Genomic DNA, 22,515 nt, shown 5'->3' on the forward strand with positions numbered 1-22,515 from the left:
ATATAAGTAATTTTATATTATTATATCCTTATCCTTATATAAAAAAAGGAAATTCGAGGAATTTATTTTAAAAAGAACCAAGTGCGCTTGAGGAAAGTAGACCACGGTCACATCACAGTGAAGAGATACTGCACTGCCCCCTGCTGTTCATCAGCAGTATCAGCCTCACCGAAACTCAGCTGCGTTAACTTTAAATTTGTATTTATTTCTTTGTAATATTCAATTATTTTTCCTCTTTCATGTGGTGCAGTAACACACAGTATGCTTAGCAGTAATATACAGTTTTTACTACCAGCTTGTAGCGTCAATTATTTGTGAATTCAGATTTTAAGGCTAATTTAACAGCTCCCTTCATCAGACATCCCCACGTAAACGAAGTCATTCAGTTAGAGGTGAAATGCTCTAGAGACACTGTTTTAAGATCAAATTTACCACTGTTTTGACATAATCCAAATTACATGTAAAAACTCAGAAGACACATGTGGGTTCACTAATCATTTTAGATGGCAAATAAAAAGGCTGTATTTGTGTTGTAGACGTTGTGAGCCCTGGTTCCTATCACCACCGCTGTAAAATAATCTGTAACACAGCAATAACACTGTCTTTCTCTATAATGCACCGTTTAACGTCACTTTGATTGACTTTGTTTACATCTAAACGACTGAATTTAGCGGACTTTAGCAAACTTTGAAAAATCAGTGGAATTGCACCGAGCCTGTTTCTGAACAATAAAACGCGCATGAGGTCGTATATTTTTAAGAATCCCTCCATTTATCATCAGGATTTAAGAGACAGGGATAGAAATATGTTCGTCTTTTCTGATGTGACTGTACCGAGCTGAGCCCCGCAGTCCGGCTCGTCTCCAGCGGCTCTGCCTTGTTTCACTCTGGCGCTTCTCCGTCCTGTCTGCGTGTGAGAGGTCTGTCCGGGTCACGTGACCGCACGCCCACACTTTTCAAACGCCATGTTGCGGAGTTTATCTGAGTCCGATCACACAGAGAGCGGACAGTCCGCAGCCTGTAAGTACTGCTGTTTTTACATCAGATCTCACTCTGTGTATTTCATATAGCACGCGAACATCACTTTTGCAGTAGTTCGCTTCATTTGTAGCCTGTGCTTTGTGTTTTTCCCGCCCTGCAGTGAAACGCTGCGTTTGTTTTGGTCTGCTCTGTGGGCGGGACAGTTCGCTAGCTAGCTGCTTAGCCGAGTTAGCTATGCTAGCTGTTAGTGCTATTAAAGCCTTGAACTGAAGCCTGAATTCGTAGTGTGGCGGTAAATATTTAGATTTAACAATTGGGTCTAAAAACATGTCAGTTAAGCCGTTGTTAGATATTGCTGAATGCCGTTTTTCGCTCGTTAAAGCAGACTGCGTTTTCATTACCAGCCAGCAAGCTTGTCTATCCGCCACTCGCGCCAAATTAGTTTGAACTCGGGAGGCAGGGAGGAGGCTAATGCTAGCTACAAACAAACATCCACAAAATGGTTTAAAAGGCAGTCCACAGCTTACTGAATAGCAAAGTCTGTGATAATTCCTCATACTGATGGCACACTTATTGGAATTTAATTCAAAGACCAGCTGTAGTTTGCTCTGTTTGGCCATTCTTGTAATAAATTTAGCTAGCCATGAAAGTTGAGTCTAACTTGCCGCGTTTTAAGCAACTCACAGTAACCTCTCTGTAAAGGAGAGTCTGTTGGGTTTTATACAGTCAAATAGCAACATTACTCAAGATTTTTTGGCTTTCTTAGACCTACAAGCTCAAATCGGGCGATGCTGTGGTCTTGCTGGACTGAATAGCTTACTCCTAATAACATATGTAGACGAGACACGAGTGAGTGGTCTGTAGCTTGCTAGCCAAATTATTGTTAGCTTGTTGTCTTGTGGACAACACACAACGTGTCCAAAAGTTTGTAGACATCTGCTCGTCCAACGTTTTTCCTGCAGTCAAAGGCATTTATTATGAGTTTGTTCTCGTTTTTCCGCAGTAACAGAGCTATTTAGCTTCTGGGAAGGCTTTACACCTGATGTTGGGACGAGAGCTGGGCAATATGGCAAAAATGTAATATCATGATACTTCAGGAAGTTTTTTTATGATACACGTTGTGTCACGATATTTATTTCATCTGGTATTTAGCTAGAACAGACAAAGTAAGCTCACGTTTTAAAAACAATATCAAAAATTATTAATTAAATAACTCATGTTCAGCATTTCTCACACTGTGCTGCCCTAAATCCATTTAAACAGGATAACGATGTTCTCTTTTTAATCAAACATGCCCTTTGGGAAGTGTTAAGTACTGACAGCAGATTTGCTCAAAAAAGCAGATTCTGACTTATTGAGATGTAATTTATCACAGTAATGATCAATATTGTCATATTGCCCAGATCTACACTTGTAAATAAAGGTACTATGCAGGTATATTTTTCATTCATCAAGGTACAAACAATGTAAATGTTCCCTCAAAGGTACCGCAGTGGTTTTAAGGTCCAGTTGTGCACAGTAAATAAGTACATATTTTTACCTTTTCATAACCAAATTTTTTAAAAACAGAACAATAAAATAAAAAGCCTGGAGATGAGATGGGGGTATGTGGAGTCAGTACAACGTAGAAAATATAATTTTGATGGATTATAGTGCAGTTATGTTCATTGACTAAAGGTACTGAGATGTATTCTTGAAGGTATCACTCTCAGAGTGTAGTTGGGACATTCCTGTGAGAATTTGATTGCATTCAGGCTCAAGAGTGTTAGTGAGGTCAGGTACTGATGTTGGATGATCAGCTCTGGATCACAAACTCCAACTCATCCTAAAATTATTGGATGGAGCTTCATCACTCCAGAGAATACAGTTTCACTGCTCCACAGCCCAGTGCCGGAGGGCTTTAGACCCCTCTAGCTGGCGCTTACCATTGGTGATTTTAGACTCGTGCATGGCTGCTCCAGAGCGATCCATTCTATTAACGGTGCCTTTCTTCGGAGATTAGACAAACCGTGTGAGCAATTAAGCATCTGTGTCCGCAATGGGCACAGCTTTGTTATCCACTAATCAGAAGAGGTGTCTGCAAACTTTTGAACATGAGGTGTAGTTATACATGTGAAACCGACAAATGTTTGCAAAAATAATTTGCTGTGGAAGAATCCTTATTAGATTCTCTTTTGCAGCCCACTGAAGAAGCACTGAAGTTTAACCTGTAAACCCCACAAATGACAGACTCCTTAGAAGTTGAAATGGAATCACAAGAGGATCAAACAAAAGAAGAGGTCCATGATGGATCAAATAAAGAAGAGCATGATGAGTCCTGGAAACAGAAATCCAAGAGCAGAATACGTATGTAATGCTTTAACATTTGACGTAATGTACTCATTACTTTTGTTGTTAGAATAACTATTGAAAAAAATGAGTTTAGAAATGTTTTCTTAAATGCTCTTTTTTTTCTCTTCTGTTTGCAGACCAAGGGGAAATCATTGAAGGAAAACGAGAGAAGAAAACAGTCCAAAGACTCGATATGCAGGTGCCTAAACCAAAAGAAAAGCCAAAAATTGAGAGTATAGGTAAAGGGGACAAACTGGGAGACATTGCCCGTGTCAATCATGCCATTGGAAGACTCAAAGCCCCACTGCTGAAACCTCTTCACAAGATTCTTTATGATCGCCCAGGAGCTGTAAGCATATTTATTTGGATTAATGTGTACATGAATTGAGTCAACAGTGCTTAAACATGACACAGTCGCATGAGTAATATCATGTCTTTTTAAATTATACTGATTGTCATTTTTAAATATTTTAACAGGTTGCTTCGCTACGGAAACACCTTCGATTATTTAACGGCTTTCCATTTGAGATCGACAGTGACCCTTACAACAAAAAGAGGGAAAAAATGACCAGGTAGTGTATCTAGTCTGCGTGCTTTGCTAATGTGCCCATACATCTACACATTTTGGGAGAAAATAAAATATGTCATTGACACACATTAGAAGTCAAGTTTAGAATTTTGTCCCTCATTTTATTAATAAATAACTGTCTTGCAGGCTCCCCAAAGTGCAACTTAAGACCATTTGTCAAATCCTTGATCTTGAGAGGAGTGGAAATCAAGCTGTACTGGTTGATAGGATCATGCAATTTCTCATAAACCCAACAAATTCAGGAAAGGTGAGTTACACAATTTCACCCCTTCTTTAAATGAATATTGCAAGAGACTAATATACCAAGAGGATTCCAAGAATTACATCATAAGCAGACTTTTGGAAGATTTGTCATTTGCGTCTTTTTGTCATTTGCGTCCGCACAGCCAGTAATTGTGAAAAAGAAAAGAAAGAAGAAAACTATGAAGGATGCGAAACGAGAGAAATCTGCATCCAAGAGCAAGCAGAAGCAACCAGAGAGTGGAAAATCCAGAGCAATTGTTACTGATTCAAGTAGTGATGATGAGGAGGATGATGAAGATGAGGGAGAAGGTAAAAACAAAGATGCAGAAACATCAGACAGTCAGAAACATGAAGGAAATGAAAGTAACTCAGAAGTGGAAGAGGAAATGGAGAAGAGCATAGGTTCTGAGGACAGCCTAGAAGAAAGCGACGATGAAGAGGTGAGTAAAAATGCAGGGAAATGCCATGTAGTTTCCTGTCATACTTACTTGAATGCATGATTCTGAACGTCTGAGAAGAAATTTTACATAGTTACATACAAGATTTCCCAGTAATCTTGTGGAAATCTACACAGAACTGTAAAATCGATCTGCTACTCAGTTGTATAATTTGTTGTACAAACTGAAAATACACTGTTTTAAGTATAATGGTGGTGTTAAGTACTTATCTAACAGAACTGAAGTCAGCTCCATTCGTATGTATTGACGAACACAGCTGCAGTCTGCTGCTCCCAGTTTTGGTAGCATGAGCAGTGTAAAATGGCATATGGGCATTAGTTGCTTCTGATAAACAGTATTGTTTTTTGGTTTTGCATGTGTTAGTTTAGTACTTAAGAGCAAGTTTAGTCACTTGGCTTCATGGGGTTTGTGCTCAATTTGTTGATTCTGCTCTTGTTAGTTATGGTGCAGGCAAACTTCTTGCGCCCTGTTTCTAGAGCATGGAATGTAGGACTTACAAGGAAGTGCTGGGTTCCTTTCAAAATGCTGCATTTATAACAAGAAGAGGTTTAGAAAGAAACGCAGCTGACATATAATGCAATTTGTCAAGTCACATTTTTATTTTTCTAAACAAGATGCTATTAATTGTAATGTGGCATTGATATTTCCTCTCCAAACGACATATATACTTCATGAGAGTGCCATTTAAAGCCGCTTTTATATGATCTTATGAATTGCATTTGTGTTTTCGTAAGTTTTTGTAAATTTTGATAAGTTCACCAGTAGAGATGAAACGGTTACCGGTTTCACGGTAAACCGCGGTAAAATTAATGACGGTTAGTAGTACCGTTTGAACTTTAAAGTATCGTTAAAACCGCGGTCGATTACCGCGGTGTGAAAAACTCGCTGTACAGAGTCAAACAAAGGCAGAATCATTCTCTCAGATGCAGCTGTGTGTGTGTGTGCGCGTAGAGGGGAATGGGGAGGAGGAGAGAGGGAGAGGGAGAGAAGAGAGAACATGGTGGAATGTAGTGAAAGAGATTCGGACATATTTCAGCCTTCTAAGAAGACCAAGTCTGGCGTGTGGTCATATTTTGGGTTTTATAAGGATGCAGAGGGAAAGTTAATTGAAGATGACCACCCTGTCTGCAGAACAGGCCGAAAGAAAATAGCGGCGAAAGGGGGCAACACATCAAATTTTATGAGTCATCTTCGCGACCACCACCCGCTACTTTTTAGAGAATGCAAGGTTAACTTTAACGTAGAAGTCCGTGGGGACTTCGAAATAGAAGAAATGTCATTGTCTGTGTGGTTTAACTTATGCTTATGGTTCGTTAATAATATAAAATGAAGCTTTTAGCATCAAAAAAAAAAAAACGGTGAATCAACTGTGAATCGAAACTAAAGCTTTTAACACATTTCTGTGGATCAGTGTCTCCAAAATGAGCTCTGAGTTAACAGTCACACAAGCACTGGAACGAAACGCTGCAGAAGTTCAATCTGCACAGCTCCCCTTTCTCGTCTCACTTGCAGTGTTTACTGTCTGAGAAGAGAATAACACTGTCTCAAATCACTCAATGTCCCATACATAGTGCAACACTGCTTAGAAGTAGTAATTTTCCATTAAGACCCACCTCAGAGTTGGTCGAGATTTAATTCTCTATGCAGGGAAATCCCTAGTTATTGTAAATAATAATAATAATAATAATAATAAAACAATTACAACAGTAGTAATAACAGTAATAATAATAATAATAATAGTAATAACAGTAATAATAATAATAATAGTAATAACAGTAATAATAATAATAATAATAATAGTAATAACAGTAATAATAATAAACAGTAATAATACATTTGCTATTCTTTTGTTTACAGAGTATTACAAGTATTGTAAGTAATACTACAAATATATTGACTATATATTTTTTAATGTTTATGCAAACAAAAAGTGCATATTGCTGCCAATTCTATTTGTGTTAATATAAAAGTTGGTGAAACGAGTTTCAGTTTGTGTATCGGTATTTATTTATTTATTTTACTTTTCAACACATTTGAACAATATCGCGATAATCTTGATAATTTTGGTCATGATAATCGTGATATGAAATTTTAATATCGTTTGATCTCTACTCACCAGACAAAAAATTAGTCACATGCGTCGTTTCTTTTTCTATTACTTGGTTACATGTCCTCCTTAATAACCACCAATCTTTTAGGTCCCTTGAGATCCTGTTCATTCTAACTCACTTTCCCAGTAACTGGGTTCACATTTCGGCTAGAGTTCAGGTGTGCCTATTTCAGTGTTTCACCTGCTGTTACAAATTGAGAATTTGTACTGAGTTCTGTTTATTTTGATGGTCAAACTGTCCCAGTGTTCCATTATGACTGTAGGACCGTTTGGGACTGATTCAACAGACATCATCCAAGAATGTGGGAATGAAGCACAAACTTTGTGGAAGAGTGGGTTAAAATGGACAGGAACTCGAGAAGGGTGTGATCTTTACCTGACAGGATTGGTGCTGTCATTAAGGCAATTGGATGTCTAATCCATTATTATTACAAATATATATATATTTTTTTATCTGTCAAGTGTAATGAATGCATTGTTGTACTGAAGCTTCTAAAGTAATAACAGCTTAAGTGTTTTTATTTAAATTGAAATATTATTAATCTTTTTTTAATTTACACTGAATCAGACTTTCAAGTCAAAGTCAAAGAAGACCAGTAGTAAAAAGAAATCCACCCCCAAGAAGGCAGCAAAGAACGCTGAAGACACCTCTGATCAGTCTGCATCAGACTCTGCTGAAGACACTGCTCCCAAAAAGGTTAGTGTTTTTATGCCTCTTCATCAAGGTTACAATCTGAACTTCATTCTGGTAAACCTTTTTGATTGAAAAAATGTATTTCTTATATTCCAAGACTATAAAGAAACCAGCTGCACAGAAGAAAGCGCCAGCCAAGCCTCTTCCTAAAACCAAGAAAGCAGACAGCAGTAGCAACAAGAAGAAAAATATCGTCAGCAAAAGCAAAGGTAAGTAGATCACCCAAGCTTTATTTGCTCCTCTTGTGATTCCATTTCAACTTCTAGGAGTCTGTCATTTGTGGGGTTTACAGGTTAAACTTCAGTGCTTCTTCAGTGGGCTACAAAAGAGAATCTAATAAGGATTCTTTCACAGCAAATTATTTTTGCAAACATTTCAGTTTCACATGTATGACTACACCTCATGTTCAAAAGTTTGCAGACACCTCTTCTGATTAGTGGGTTCAGCTACTGTTGCACCCATTGCAGACACAGATGCTTAATTGCTCACATGGTTTGTTTGACTTTCCAGCACTGACACTGTCAGTTCTCATCAGAATTTGTCACTTTAAAATGGTATCATTATATTCCTGTTTAAAAAGGGCCACATCAAGCATATGTCTAACTTGATTAAGGCCACATTGATTTAGCTTCATTATTTACTTTCTTGCTATTGCTATGCAGTTCATGTACACTTCCTTGCACAAAAAATGGACCAAGCCCTAAATGGCAAAACATTGAGCTTTAAGTGGTCTTAACAAATCATCTGTCATTAAATTATCCATAATTGAAAAGATAAAGTAGCTTAATATGGGATAGCTTTAATTTTGATTTCTTTAATATCGAAGTCTTGTGGGTAAACGTACAGACAGCCTTTCACAGAAAGAAGAGTCAGTATTATTCCGCTGAACATTGACGGCTTCAAACAGTTGAAAAACATTGCTAAGCTGGTTTGTGTTTAATGTGAGACTAAATATTGTCTATAAGATTTAAATATGGACCAGAACCATTAGTAAAAGCTAGCTTTTTTTTCTTTTCCTAGGGTCGATACCAATGCTGATTATTAGTGATCAAGGATACTGATAACATTTGGGGCTAATATTTTTTTTATCATGAGTTTAATGCTTATTGTGTGAAAATTTACAAGAATGCAACTCTTGCTCACATTTTACGTTAAATGTATTAGAACATTATAAAAAGTGATTTGCGATTTGGACAGTAGGCTGCAAAAATAGTACCTCAAACATTTAAAGTTATAGTCAGTGATGTTTGTAAGAAAAATGGAGCTCAAAAAAGGGGTACAAAACTTTAAATAAAAAAAATTATACATATGTCATATGAAAATGACCAGAAATTATATATGACTTCAGTGTAAAACAATGCGTTACGATGTTACATATAAGTTACCAGCTTTCTGGAGGCATGTCTGCACAGTGGGCCCAATGAAGCTCCATTCTAGGCACTAGGGGTGCGGGGAAAAAATCAATTCTTAGATGCATCGCGATGCGGACATGAACGATTCTGAATTGATTCACAAATGTCAAAAATCGATTTTCTAAATATTTAATTTATAACGTAATGTTGACGGAACGTAAAAGGCGGAACTTGGAAGTGGGTAAGTGCAGCGCCCGGACAGTCTGTGGCGGCACATAACAAAAACACCCATGGATGAGTGAGAAATCCGACTGGCTCCCTCTGTATTAAAAACCAGGTTAGTTCAGGAGTCACAACACAAATGATGAGAAGAGCCATTTTGTCCTTTCAGCAAAAATCAAACCAGCTTGGGAGCCACAACATTTGATGTCCCGTATGTGTTAATGTCCTAGTATAGGCTAAACAATATAAACGAGAGCGCAGATTTACTTTGCTCTGCTTTAAGCTTCAGCTATAGCCGCTTTCCTCCCCTCTCCCTCAGGAAACTTTTCCTCAAAAGTTCAATAGTTTCTTCTAAAATGTCTCTCATTGTTCGACTGTTTTCCGAGGCTGAAGTCGCTTCTCATTCGAATTTTCCCATTCCACCTTAAATTCTGACTGAGGCACCATTTAAGGTGGTACAGGAAAATGCGAAAGAGAAGCGACTTCATCTTCCTAACTGTTTAGTGTTTGACCGTCTGTCGCTGCAGATTTAACATACCAGGAAACCAATGGTGCTGCTTATAAATGCGAATAACGCATCGCTGCTACGTGACCTGCAATCTGCACGCCGGTTCTCAGTCGTTGTGAAACAGGGCTTTCGCGCTATGCTGCACACGTCCCGTCTCAAAGATACTTTACTGACACAGTGATCCCCCCCCCGTCTCTACAACGAGACCAAAACTGAAGTTATAAAATCACTAAAGAAAACGGGTAGAATAGCTGTAACATGTGCTGCGTGGACATCCACTGCCACTGGATCTTATTTCACCGTAACAGCGCATTTTATCGCAGATGAGTAGCAGCAGCGTCTCATGCTCCAAACAAGGGCACTGAATTAGAGCCTTCTAGTTCACTTGCCACATCACTTCCATTTGTTTTATTAAAAAAGATATTGAAAGTAAATTCATTATGGATCATTACAAATACTTTGCTTTAAAAGTACCAAGTCAATTTAAATAACAATAACACTGAGTTACTTAGTCACTTTAAAATGTATATTGTCTCTATATTCTGTATATATTTTGTGTGTATTTTGTGTATATTTAATATATTTCAGTTGTTTTTTCTTGTATTTCTATTTTTACTTATTTATTTTCTGTAGAGTGATTAGCTGAGCCTCACCACAAGCATTTCAATGCATAAATGTCCTGACATGTTGTGCAAATGACAAATAAACTTGAAACTTGAACTCGAAACTTGAGCTCACACAGTGAGAAAATATAAATGCTATATCGAGATGCATCGATAATCATTTCATAATCGCATCGCAGCCCTCTGAATCGTAATCGAATTGTATCGTGAGGTGCCTAAAGATTCCCACCCCTACTAGGCACACACATTCTGAGCGGATTTAAACCAGTACAGAAACGTTATAAGTCTGCACACAATGTTTGTTCCAACACATACAAATCTCATCCTCACTATACTAATGTGATATTTTGGACAGGGCTCAAGCTGCATGTACGAGTCACGTTTGTGTGGCTAGAGTGAGTGAATTATATGATTGAGTGCATTGAGCTTTTTGCCAACTATGTTGTTCAACTGTGACATGCTTTTACCTTTTCCTCTTGCTGTGGGAGCGAAGCAGGCGCTTCTTCGTTCCCTCCCAAAACCGAAAAGCATGTTTCGCAAAACTGGAAAGCACATTTGATTGGATGTACTCGATGCAGGGCAGGACACAGAGAGACAGATTGCAGAAGTGCTGGTTGTTTGTACTTTATGCATCATTCACATTTCAAGCAATGCTGGTTCAGGACACTGCTCCAGACTACAGAAACGTGTTTTGTTGATTACGGTTGCGTCCGATATGTGCATAAATAACAATCGGCCTTTATCGGCAAGCCAGCAAGTTTATTTGCTGATTCCAATAATCTGAAAAGTGCTGAAAATTGACTCTGATTATCAGATGGGCCGATAATTGGTTGACACTTACCATTACTTACCATTATTAATTTGGGCTCTTTTTTTTGCACAGGAGTGTAGTGGTAGCTTGTTTTAACTACATCTCACTACTAAACATTTACATTGTAGCAAGCTGGTGAAGTAGCAAAGAATGATTTTTCTGGTGGTTTTTAAAACAAAATAGAGTATTTATTTATTGCATCATGTGTTTCCGTTTAATCCAGTGCAGAGTGATAGCTCAGATGATGATGAGCCACTAATCAAGATGATTAAAAAGCCCCCAACAAATGAACAGTTAAAAGGAGCTATTAAAGATCTCCTGAAAGATGCAAACCTGGAGGAAGTGACAATGAAGCAGATTTGCCAAAAAGTAAGTTCTTAATTTGTATATTTTGGAAATAATGGAAATGTGGTGTTTCAGTATGTATGTGATGCATTATATTACTTTATTCTTCCTTTTAGGTTTATGATTTGTATCCTGACTATGACCTGACAGACAGAAAAGATTTTATCAAAGAGACAGTGAAGAGCGTAAGTACTTTATGGACACCTGAAGTTTGGACTAAGTCGGATGTTTTAGTATTTCACCTTTTTCAAAATGCCTTGAAAAGATTATGCCATTCCCCTATCCTTTGTTTAACCAATAAAATAGTTTGTTACTACTTATAACAGTAGTGTGGCGAATTGGGTGGCAGTTCTGAACAGAGATTAAAAAAATTTACAGAGATAATGAAAACTATCAGGTTTTTTCCACATAATCAAAGAAACTGTAACTCCAGTTGGTAACTGATTAACAAAATAAATGAATGTTTTTTTGAGTTTTCTGATGCAGTGTCAACAAAGTGTATAATGTAATGTTTATCCAATTAACATCCAGTAAATATGTTAGCTGCTTGGGTTTTTACTATGGAACAGTTACAATAGATTTTCATTGTGTTTTTGATCACATTCTGTGGAAAAATTTCTTATTCCCTTTTGGTTTTTAGCTGCTTTTAATAGCTGGTTGTGAATCTAATGCAAACTACAAAAGTTAAAGAATAGGAACAAAAACTAAGAAGAAAAGAAAATATTAAAGCAAGCTTGCAAAATTAAAAATGGTTACAAATGTAAAGACTTGTAATGAGCAAAAATACATTGTGTAGTAAGCATGAGAGTTAAACCGAAAAGCAAGGGCCTGTATTAGACACAGTGTGTAAACTGAGTTCTTTAAAGCAAAGAAAAATGACTGTAAACAGTGTGTGTGTTTTGGCTGTTCAGGCAAAATGCTAATTTTAGCATAGCGTAATTTTATAGCATAAAATGTAACTGTATTCGATTCACAGCATGTACTGTTTAGCAACCCCCGTTAAATAAATAAATAAATATTGTCGTGTATCGTGACAGCCATTTCCTGTAGCACACTCCAGAGAGCTCACAGCAGTGAAAGATGGAACTAATCTTATTTCAGGAATGCAGTCTTCTGATTTTTGTGATCATGTCTCTCACATAGTTGACATTTCTCTTTTTCTGCAGTTAATATCCTAAAGGACGGGAGGGAGACTTCAGTTTTTATGAAGAACACAGTGCAGAAACACAGAGGAGTGCATCCGTTTCCTTTTTTCATGAAAGCAGTTTTTCATTATGTCTCTTTTATTTTGATACAAAAGTCTCAAATGACTGCATTCTTTTTTGTAGTTTTGCATCTGGGATACATGTATAGTTTTGTGTTCGTACATGTACTAATATGTGTGCATGTATATAGTACATAGTTTTACATGTACACTCTCCCCCCAGAAAACGTCCTTAATTGTTTAAATGTATTGTCGACATGACGACAAAGCTTATTTTAAATGCTTGATTTACATTGTTTAGTTGCTAGATTTGTGGTTATCAGTGTACAGGTGTTCTAACACTCAGTAATGTTCTCAAATGGTGTTGATTGCCAGTTCGTTTTTCAAGTTATTTATTGGGTTTCTTGTTTAAACCATGTGGTCCCACTTTATTTTGTATGTGTTTGACTGCGTGAGCACACATACAGATGTATGTGCTTTATGTATTTTTTATTATTTTTTTTCTCTGCCATTTTCTTAGCATATTTTGAATACATTTCATGGATATTGGGTCTCTTGCTCTGCAGACTGCTTTTATAAATCTTGATCTGACTTCTTGCTATAACTGCCATGTAAGGTAATTTGACTTAGAATTCTCAAATGAAATAATACCATGTACATTTTGTAGATGATTATTATTTTTTACTTTCACTGGTTGGCCAGTTTTTTTCAAAGCATTCAGTGAAATAACCTTCTGTTTGCTAAACATTATGAGTTTGAGTTTTTGGATTGCATCCACTTTCTCAGTTACATTATTGTAAAGAAAAGGTATGTAGAGTTTACACCAATAGCAGACACTTAAAGATGTTTCCTAGCTCAGTCAGGATATGCACTGTGTTAAAAAAAAAAAAATAAATCATGTAACTGAACCAGAAAAATAAATTTTTATTACCCTTAAATCTTCTTTTCTCTGTTACCATTAATTAGAACGTAAATAGTATGTAAGGATAATATAGCTGACCATAAAGTATAAGAGTGATCTATCGGAGCAGCACCACAGGAAAGAGCTTCAGACATAAGTGTGTAACGTGTGGCTTATCCAACTCTGACAACACTGAATTCAGATTTTACCTCTGGTGGCTTCTCCTCCCGAAGTTTCCTGTCCGATGGAGATCCTTGCTTAGTAAACTGTGTCCGTGCTTGGTCACAGTGGGGTATGGCTGGTCATGGTCTGTTTCCTCCTTTACACAAGTTCTCCATCTTTATATGCTGACCAGAAGTTGAAAAAGGCTGTTTTGGATATTGGACGTGTATTTCTTTAGTTTGAGGAAGGTGTTAGGCCACTATTTTGTAGTTAATAGTCTTCATCTCCAGTTCTGTGGCTTGGTTTTGCTTTGGTCCAGTGCAATTATTATAAATCATATGGGCTGGGTTTCCAAACCCAGATTTAAGTCTAGACTAAAAGGAATTTCTTGTGTTGAATCTCCAGTGAGACTGACATTTAGTACAAAATTAACTGTAATCCATGTCTGGGAAACTGGCACTGTAAGAATGTTTGTATTATGTTATATACAAATATACATATTTTTGATTTTAACATTTTATATGTTCCACATATTACTTAATATGGTCTGTTCTAGCATAAAGGTGAATTCCACTGACTTTGCAAAGTTTCTAGTTAAATTGTTTAGATGTAAACAGTAATTCACAGTGGTTTGGTCTGAGGTGCTTCATTCTAGAGAAACTCCCTGAATCAGAATTGTTCACAGTGGTGGTGATGGGAACCAGACGTCCCAACTGTTTAATGCCTCGTGGGGAACGCCAAACCTGGAGGGCTGAATTTCTGCGCAGTTTGGTAATGTCCGTCCTTAAACACCTGATTTAACAAAGCAGTTAGGGTCAGTAGGTATATTAGAACAGGAAATCACCAAACTGCGCTGGACACCTGCTTTAAAAGCTTCCTCACAAAAGGGTGATGAATCCATTGAAGGCAGAGGTGGTACATGTAGGTTATTGGTAGGCAAAATAGTCCCCAAAGATGTTTGTTTACCATTATATATAAAAATTAAAGGCGTGTAGGTTCGCTGATCATTTTGGATAATAAATAAAGTGACTTTATTTGTGTTGCAGACATCACGACCCCTAGTTCCTGTCACCATCACTGTAAGGAAATCTGAGTTTGTCTACAATGAGCTATTTCGAATCAAACCACTCTGAATGACTTGCAATGATCTATTATAGAGATTTAGAAAATTTGGTGGAATTCTCCTGTAAATGCTACTTTTGAGACAATATTTCGGCTGTATGTGGCACTGATGATGAGTCAGCTTTCATCATGTATCTGTGGAATTAGTGTAAACTGGGACTGAGCTGACAATTTAAAACACTAGCACAAAAGGTCTTAGAATATACTGAGAAAACAGCAGTAAACAGGCACATTTTAGGGCAAATGAGGAGCCTTGCTTCAATATTTAGGTGTTTCCTGTTAGGGTTGGCAGGAATAAGGCCTGAATCTCAAATGGCTCCCTACTCCCTATATAGTGCACTATGTGAGTTCTGCAATAAATAGAGCGCTGTATGTCCAGCAGATGAACTGTGCACTCGTAGCTGAGTCCCGAGTGACTCTGTTAGACATATCATGCACTGTTCGAGTGCTGGAGCCATTATTTAAAGACCTACGTAGTGCACTAGGTAGTGAATAGGGAGCGGTTTGAGATTCAGCCATTACGCACGCCAGGCTGTGTCGTCATGACGCAGGTGGTGAACGCTGCTTTCAGTTTGAGGTGTTTTTCCGTGGCTGGACTTTGTCAGCGGCCTGCAGCGCGTTCTGTTGCCTAATGCGAGGTCCCGGTTGCCGGTCGGTGGCCTGTAGCGTTTAAGCTGTCTGATTCCGACGTGTCTTGCAATGGTCAGTTTCTGTCTGACAGGCAGGCGTGTTTTTCTTGGCCAGGTCCGGATCCTGCCGGGCCTGTCCAGCATGCTGCGCCGCAACTACAGCCTCGATCTCTCCGGAGATCTGCTCCGCACTCAGGGCTTCATCAACGGCCGCTGGGTGTCGGCGCCTTCCACTTTCCCAGTGCTGGATCCAGCTACAGGAGAACAGCTGGCCCAGGTCTCTGACTGCGGACCACAGCAAGCCCAGGAGGCCGTCAGCTCCGCCTACAAAGCCTTTCACTCGTGGAAGTGTCAGACTGCAAAGGTGAGTGAAGGAGTGAGAGAGTGAAAGAGGGAGGGAAGGAAGGAGGGAGGTGTGTGCATGTCTGTTATAATGAAGTACACAGTGATATCCTGAGCCTCTTCTGCTGAAAACAAACAGCATTCCAAGCTGGATTGTGCTGTTCTTCAGCTGGTTATGCTGGTCACCCATCATGGTCATGCTGGGTGACCAGCATACAAGTATCCAAAACACAACATATGCTGGCTTTGCTGGTGACCAGCCATGCTGACCTGTGCTGGTTTTTCTAGCAGGGTTGGGTCTTTTCTGTGGCAGTATGTGGTCTACCTGAATACAGCGAAGTCCTTAAAGGGGAATTCCAACTACTTAAAAAAAAAAAAAAAACATTTCTTTCTAATTAAATATTTGAAATGTAAACAAAGTCACTCAGAGTGGTTTGATTTGAAATGATCAGCTGTAGAGAAACATGAGTCAGAGTTGTTCACAGTGGTGGTGATAGGAACCAGACTTCTGAAGAGTTTAGTGCCTTTAAAAGCTCCCCTACAGAAAGTTATTACATGAAATGGTTACAAATATGCTGCCTGATGCTGGAACATTTTTGTGTGTTTGTTTTTTTTTTTTTTTCTCTTGTTTCCACTGTACACAGTACACCATTTCACATCAAACCACCCTGAGTGACTTTGTTTACATCGATGATTGCATTATGCTGAACTTTTGAAAAATTGGTTGAACTCCCCTTTAAAACGAATTGTCTACATGGGCTACTAAGGATAACGTTGTCAGCAGTCATCATGCTAAATATTAAAAGTCGGCACAAGCCACGTTACTAAAAAAGATGACTCCGTACAAAATTAGCAGTTTATGTTAAGACTGTAAAATTTCATTGCAAACTTTAATGCTTTCCCTGCTAATGTGAAAATGAAAGAGAAGATACACAGAAAAATCACATTTACAGTTTTTCCATTTACACCAAATGTAGATGACCAGCCAAGACATGTTTGGGCTCTGAAGCTTGCTTCTTTAGTTTTGTCCTGGAGCTACAAGGCTAATGTAATAGGAGATTTTGGGTAACATTGGCTTCTGTTACTTGTTAGCTACCCTTGCAAAACTAAAAAAAAACTAAGCTCCTGTGCAAAACTAAAGAAGCAAACTTCACACACTAAACATGTCTTGTCTGACCGACTACTTTTGGCGTACTGGGACAACTGTGTAAATTAGATTTTTCAGTGAACCCTTACTTTAACAGGCCATTGGATAAGGTGTGTCTGAGAAGCTGTTTATGGTGTAAGTGTGGGAAATGTTATAAAAGGAATATCTACCATAAACAATACACATACTAAATGTATTAACGGATGAATATTGACTCTGCTCTACGTTCAGCCAGCAGCTGTGTTCTGCTAGCCCACTGCTCCCTGTCCCTGGATGAAATGAACTGCTTTTCATACTTTGTTCATCTCTGTGCTTTCTTTTCAGACAAAAGTTGTAAGACTGTATCTGATCTCTGCTTTCACGCACTTTTCAGGAACGGAGCACTCTACTCCGGAAATGGTTTGATCTGGTCAATCAGCACAAGGAGGATCTAGCCAAGCTCATTACAGCAGAGAGTGTGAGTCTTCTTCATTCACGTTGGAGTAGATAAGCATTCACTTTCTATCATTAGAAATCTAGTAATCTGCTCATGTGTCCTCCATACCCAGTTCCAGCTGTTAATATTTAGCAAATAAGACCAGTTGAGTTACACCACAGAATTTTAATGCAATATATAGTGAACCAACTGACCAGCACAGTGTCAAGTTTTCTCTGCGTCTGCACACCTAATCCAACTCACAACAGGCTTGATAATGAGCTACTGAGTTGGATCAGGTGTGTTTGGAGGAGGGGAACTGTGCAGGGCAGTGGGGCCTGCGAACTGCAGTTGGGAAGCACTGATATAGAAAAGGTAACATTACACACTTTTTTTTTTTTTTACCCAAAAATCCAGCTGTATTACAGAAACTTCCTATCTTTGCTCATAAGTTAATCACCATAAGATATCTTTACAAATTTATATTACAGAAGCAAATCTTTTCTTTTGGTAGGAATTATCTTACAACATTTTATCTCAGATTAGGAAATCTAATCTAAACTACTTGATTGAGGTTGATAACCAATTATGCCAAGCAACTGATGGTATACGCACAGCTGAAACATAAACAAGTTCTGGACCTGGACGACACTAAAGGAAAGAAATCATGAAAACAAACAAAAGAAAAAAAACCTACCCTAGCTTTTTGGTTTAGGTTCTCGCCTAAGAGCAAAACAAAAGAGCTATCTACACTGATCTTACCTATTCCAAAAATATAAATACAAAGCATGGCGCCCACCCCTTACCTAATATGTCTATACATTGGGCTACTATATGGTGTAAAATATATGAGTGTGCCCATCTAGCCTGTCCAGAACCCCAAGAAAGCACTGCAGAGTATGAGAGGGAAATAGAACTAGAGAGATGCAAAGCAGCAAGGCAACAAAGCTAGTATGATTTAACTAGAGGCATAAAGCCTCTAGCTTCAGCACAGAGCTGTCATGGTTAAGACAAATTGCCAAACTGGCGTCACAAATCTAGCGCAGATACTAGACTCGGCCATATACAAAAGCTACATGAATAACAGAGTACAAAGCTTATGCGTCTGCGTCTGGAAACGTCTATTTGACTGTATTTTCTCATTTCTAAGGCACTTTAAATGACAGCAGTGTATGAAAGATGCTATATAAATAAACTTGATTTGCCTTGTCTTATTAAACAACACAGACCAGTAGCACACTACACAGCTATGAGCACGGGGGAACCTGGGCCTCCTCACTTAACTTTGCCGGGTTGCTTTTAAAGCTCAGGTTCCTTACTCCAGTGTCGGACCTGTGCTTGATGACATGGTAGATGGCGAGCCTCTAAGGTCGATTGACACCTGAACCAAACTATTAAAGAGAGAGGCACCAGACAGGGGAGGAGACAGTAACAGTAGCCTCTAGGGTACATCTCAGTACCTTCAGTCAGGGAACATCATTGTACCATAATCCATTGAAATTATATTTTCTAAGATGTATTAACACCACACACTCTGTCTCTTCTCCGGGCTTTTTATTTGATTGTTCTGTTTTAAAACATTAGGTTATGAAAAGGTACAAATAAGTACTTTGAACCTGGAAAAACGTATTTAAGGTACCCAACTGTTGTACCTTTTGAGGGTATATTTACATTGTTTGTACCTGAATGAAAAATGAACCTGCACAGTGTAGCATTGTTTATCCTTCAGACAGCGCTGTTTTTTCTGTGAGAACCCACCTTGAACTCCACTTTTGGAAACTCATGAACACGTGAAGTTTTCAGCTCCTTTGCTGGGAACCTAGTAAAAAAAAAACACAGTTTTGACTGTTTAAACCATTGGATCATTATAGATATGGTAAAGTAAATCATAGTAAATACTTTCTGTTAAAAAGCTCTTTGTTTATTATTATGAATTAAGATTATTTCATATTTAAGGAGCCATTCATGCAGATGTCCAGGTAGTTCAGAAATGTCATGCTGGGCATACAGTAAAAAGGTCAGTGCTGTCTTTGTGTGCTGGTGATAACAAAAATGTTCATTATTCAAAAACTCAGATATTACCTGAGCCCATGTCCACTACTGGACACTTATATGCTTCCCAGTAAAAAAAAAAAAAAAAAAAATTTTTTGATATACAGCATTGTTTGTTTTTAAAGTGTCCAGTCTCGGGACAGAGGAGGTTAAGCAGTGATGGAAAAGCTGTATGCGTGTGCTCGAATTTGACTCACTGCGTCCTGCCGCTGTAGCTTGTGAATCTACCACAGCCCGAACACCAGTCTGATATAGCTGCCAAATATGAGGTTGAAATGAGTTCATTTTAAGTTCTTATTGTGTTTTGAATTAGAATTTTTCACCGTTGTGTTTCCTAGTAGACCTAATGGTCACCTGAACACTATAACGTTTTTAATGTTTATTTTTAGGGAGCCCCAGAATTTGATTTTGAGGCTTTCAGGGAATCCCAGTGGTTAATTAGGGGGGTCCTGTATTTGTACTGTGTGCTGAGCACTGAGCTGTGCTATTTAAAGTAAGTGTAGTCCTTTTATGTTGTGCTCTTGTAGGGGAAGCCGATGAAGGAGTCTGTGGGTGAGATTGCATACTCAGCATCCTTTCTGGAGTGGTTCGCTGAGGAAGCCCGTCGTGTCTATGGGGACATTGTTGCTCCAGCAGCCAAGGACCGCAAGATACTACTGATTAAACAGCCAGTGGGTGTGGCCTCTGTTATCACCCCAGTGAGTAGCTCCTCCTACAGCCTAATTGGCTTAATAGACATTATGACTTATTTGCTGTGTCTTTCCATTCCTTGATGTCCAAATATCTGATAACCCCTTGTTGACTCACAGTGGAACTTTCCCAGTGCCATGATAACCAGGAAGGTGGGCGCGGCTCTGGCAGTAGGCTGCACTGTGGTGGTGAAGCCAGCCGAGGACACACCTCTCTCTGCTCTAGCGCTTGCTGAGGTCAGTTCTATCAAGTTTTTTTTGGTTTGTTTTTGTTTTGTTTTTGCTTTTTTTGCTTTGTCAGCTTTGTTTGTAATCTTAAGGTAGGGGAATGTCTCTGTAGCATGGCATGTGCTACCCCGGGCTCAAGGAGGACGCTGGAGGCAGGGTTCAGGGTTGCAGCAGCCATATTTTATTTCACCCAAATAAACACAAAGCAAACACAACACAACCAATGCTACGCTAAGCTGGCCACTTTTCAGTGGATTCAGACAGCTAGACTTTTCAGTCCTTTATCACTTCAGCTTTTCAGCTCTTCACTTAGTCTCTGTTGCTGCTGCGTGTCCCTCCCTCTCGCTCTGTTCCCTCTCAGCTCTTTTTCAAAAGGCGCTCACGCTGCCAGCCAGATCAGTATCGGAGCCCCCGAGCCGAGAGGGAACGAGAGCTCGCTGCTCCGCCTCCTCGTCACCGCCCCCATCTTGCAGCTCAATGGAACGTGAGGTGTACTGAAGCGGCCTCGCTGCGGAACAGGGGGCGGGGCCCGGGCGACAGAGCTCAGGACTCGCTCCTTGACCTCGTGCCTCTCCTTGCCGGCACCGCCGTCCTCCTCCTCGCGCCGTCACTTGCGTCCCTTGGAGCTCGGGCTTTGCGCTCCGTCCCCCACCCAATCGCGGCTCCCTCCCTGCCGTCCTCGCAAGGGTTCGTCGCCACTCGATGTTCTGGCCCCGCCTTCCGGCAGGCTCTCGCTACCTCCATTGGGGCCCGGGGGGTGGGCGCATGTCACATACCCCCATCACCCAACTCAGGCCGTTCCTGTTCCGGAGCAGGTTAGGTTTGGGATTAAAGATCACAGACAGCTCTTAGACCAATCAGGGCCAAGCTTTTGACCAATCAGGGACTGACAGTGGTGGACTTCTCCGAGCATTTTTAATCTACATGACATTTGTAGATCACATAAAAAAGTCGCTTTTTTAGCACAGAAAGCAAAACATACTAAATAGATATTAAGAATATGATACAATTATTACTCCATTAAGCACTAATGTGGTAGCAATGGCAACAGCGTTCCTTTTTCTAACTAATAAATGCTTAGAAAACAAATAAAATGTCATTTGACTGTGGGTGTTCAAACTTTTGCATATGACTGTATACCAGTACAGCATAATGTAACACAGCAGTTCTATGTATATATCTGTGTACTTGTACACTGAATTATGCTAATCAGTAAAAATAACAGTCTATGCATTACTGTTATATTAGACATGATGAATCGATTATTGCACATTCAGTCCTGGTTATGACAGGTTGTAATGTGACATATTTTTACATATGTACATAGTATGATTTCTTGGCTCTTTGTCATAATAACATGCTTTCATGTGCACATGCAGGAGGATTAGTCATGGCTTCAGTGTCTAAACCTAGATTAACAGAGAAAGTTGTTATACATATAAACTTAACTGCGGTTCCAGTTAGTTTTTGTGAAACTGAAATTTAGTGAGGAACCCTAAGTCAAACATGCTTTGTGAGATCGGCCAGCACCAGCATTAACCCAAGCCTGGATAGTTTATGTGATTTGAGCATGCTGTAAAAAGCTAAAATGACAAATGCTATACCTCCACAGCTGGCAGTGCAGGCAGGAATTCCTCCTGGAGTTTTTAACGTGGTGCCCTGCTCCAGAGAGAAGGCTCCTGTTGTGGGTGAGGTCCTCTGCACTGACCCTCTAGTGGCCAAAGTCTCATTCACTGGCTCTACTGTCACCGGAAAGGTATTCAAACATTCATCTGCACAGCTCGAGAGCTGGTGCATCTTATATTGCGTTTAAAAATGGCAGTAACGCTTTATGAAGTCGAATATTTCTTTAATGCAAGCATATTTCATATTCAACGCAGGTACTACTGAAACATGCTGCAGGAACAGTCAAGAAGGTCTCGATGGAGCTAGGGGGACACGCCCCCTTCATCGTCTTTGACAGTGCGGACGTGGACAAGGCCGTAGCTGGAGCGCTGGCCTCCAAATTCAGAAACTCAGGCCAAGTAAGGCCTTAATGGAAAATCGTACATTTAATTCTACTTTGTTTATATACTTTTCGCACCATTAACAAATCCTAAAGGCCTGAATGTGGGCCCACATAGTCCATCGCTATCATAACTGGCTTATAGTGCTGTGTAAAACTCAGAGACCACCCTACATTAAGTGCATGTAATTTATTTTTTTAGCATTAGGGGAAAAAAAGCAGAAAAAATATTAGAAAATTACGCAGAAATCTCAGCACCTAAATGTAATATGATTTTTTTCAGTATTTAGTGTTTTCACCCATTCATTCTTTTCAGGAGACTTACTTTCAATTTCAAAATATCTGCAGATATT

General features: G+C 39.2%; 3 protein-coding genes across 3 annotated transcripts in view; 2 read left to right on the forward strand and 1 right to left on the reverse strand.

Moving 5' to 3' along the window:
• kcnv1 (potassium voltage-gated channel modifier subfamily V member 1) overlaps positions 1-15,195 on the reverse strand; it is a 32,722-nt gene extending 17,527 nt beyond the window's left edge. The window contains exon 1 of the mRNA XM_036560580.1: positions 13,581-15,195. The gene's annotated coding sequence lies outside the window, so the exon portion shown is untranslated. The remainder of the gene's footprint in view (positions 1-13,580) is intronic.
• dek (DEK proto-oncogene) lies at positions 934-13,408 on the forward strand. The gene is made up of 11 exons (XM_036560581.1): positions 934-1,019; positions 3,161-3,326; positions 3,449-3,660; positions 3,789-3,883; positions 4,027-4,147; positions 4,287-4,583; positions 7,280-7,408; positions 7,503-7,614; positions 11,145-11,290; positions 11,383-11,451; positions 12,433-13,408. Exons 2-11 carry the CDS (start codon positions 3,203-3,205, stop codon positions 12,442-12,444), a joined length of 1,317 nt encoding a protein of 438 aa, XP_036416474.1. The 5' UTR covers positions 934-1,019; positions 3,161-3,202; the 3' UTR covers positions 12,445-13,408.
• A 14-nt stretch (positions 15,196-15,209) lies between the features above and the next one.
• The window catches only part of aldh5a1 (aldehyde dehydrogenase 5 family, member A1 (succinate-semialdehyde dehydrogenase)), a 12,280-nt gene continuing 4,974 nt past the window's right edge, over positions 15,210-22,515 (forward strand). The window contains exons 1-6 of the mRNA XM_036560578.1: positions 15,210-15,648; positions 17,147-17,230; positions 19,768-19,938; positions 20,050-20,166; positions 21,770-21,913; positions 22,038-22,181. Of these exons, the coding sequence (XP_036416471.1) occupies positions 15,355-15,648; positions 17,147-17,230; positions 19,768-19,938; positions 20,050-20,166; positions 21,770-21,913; positions 22,038-22,181 (954 nt within the window). The 5' untranslated portion in view covers positions 15,210-15,354. The remainder of the gene's footprint in view (positions 15,649-17,146; positions 17,231-19,767; positions 19,939-20,049; positions 20,167-21,769; positions 21,914-22,037; positions 22,182-22,515) is intronic.

This window comes from Colossoma macropomum, unplaced genomic scaffold (assembly GCF_904425465.1).
Source record: "Colossoma macropomum unplaced genomic scaffold, Colossoma_macropomum, whole genome shotgun sequence".
Taxonomy (NCBI): domain Eukaryota; kingdom Metazoa; phylum Chordata; class Actinopteri; order Characiformes; family Serrasalmidae; genus Colossoma; species Colossoma macropomum.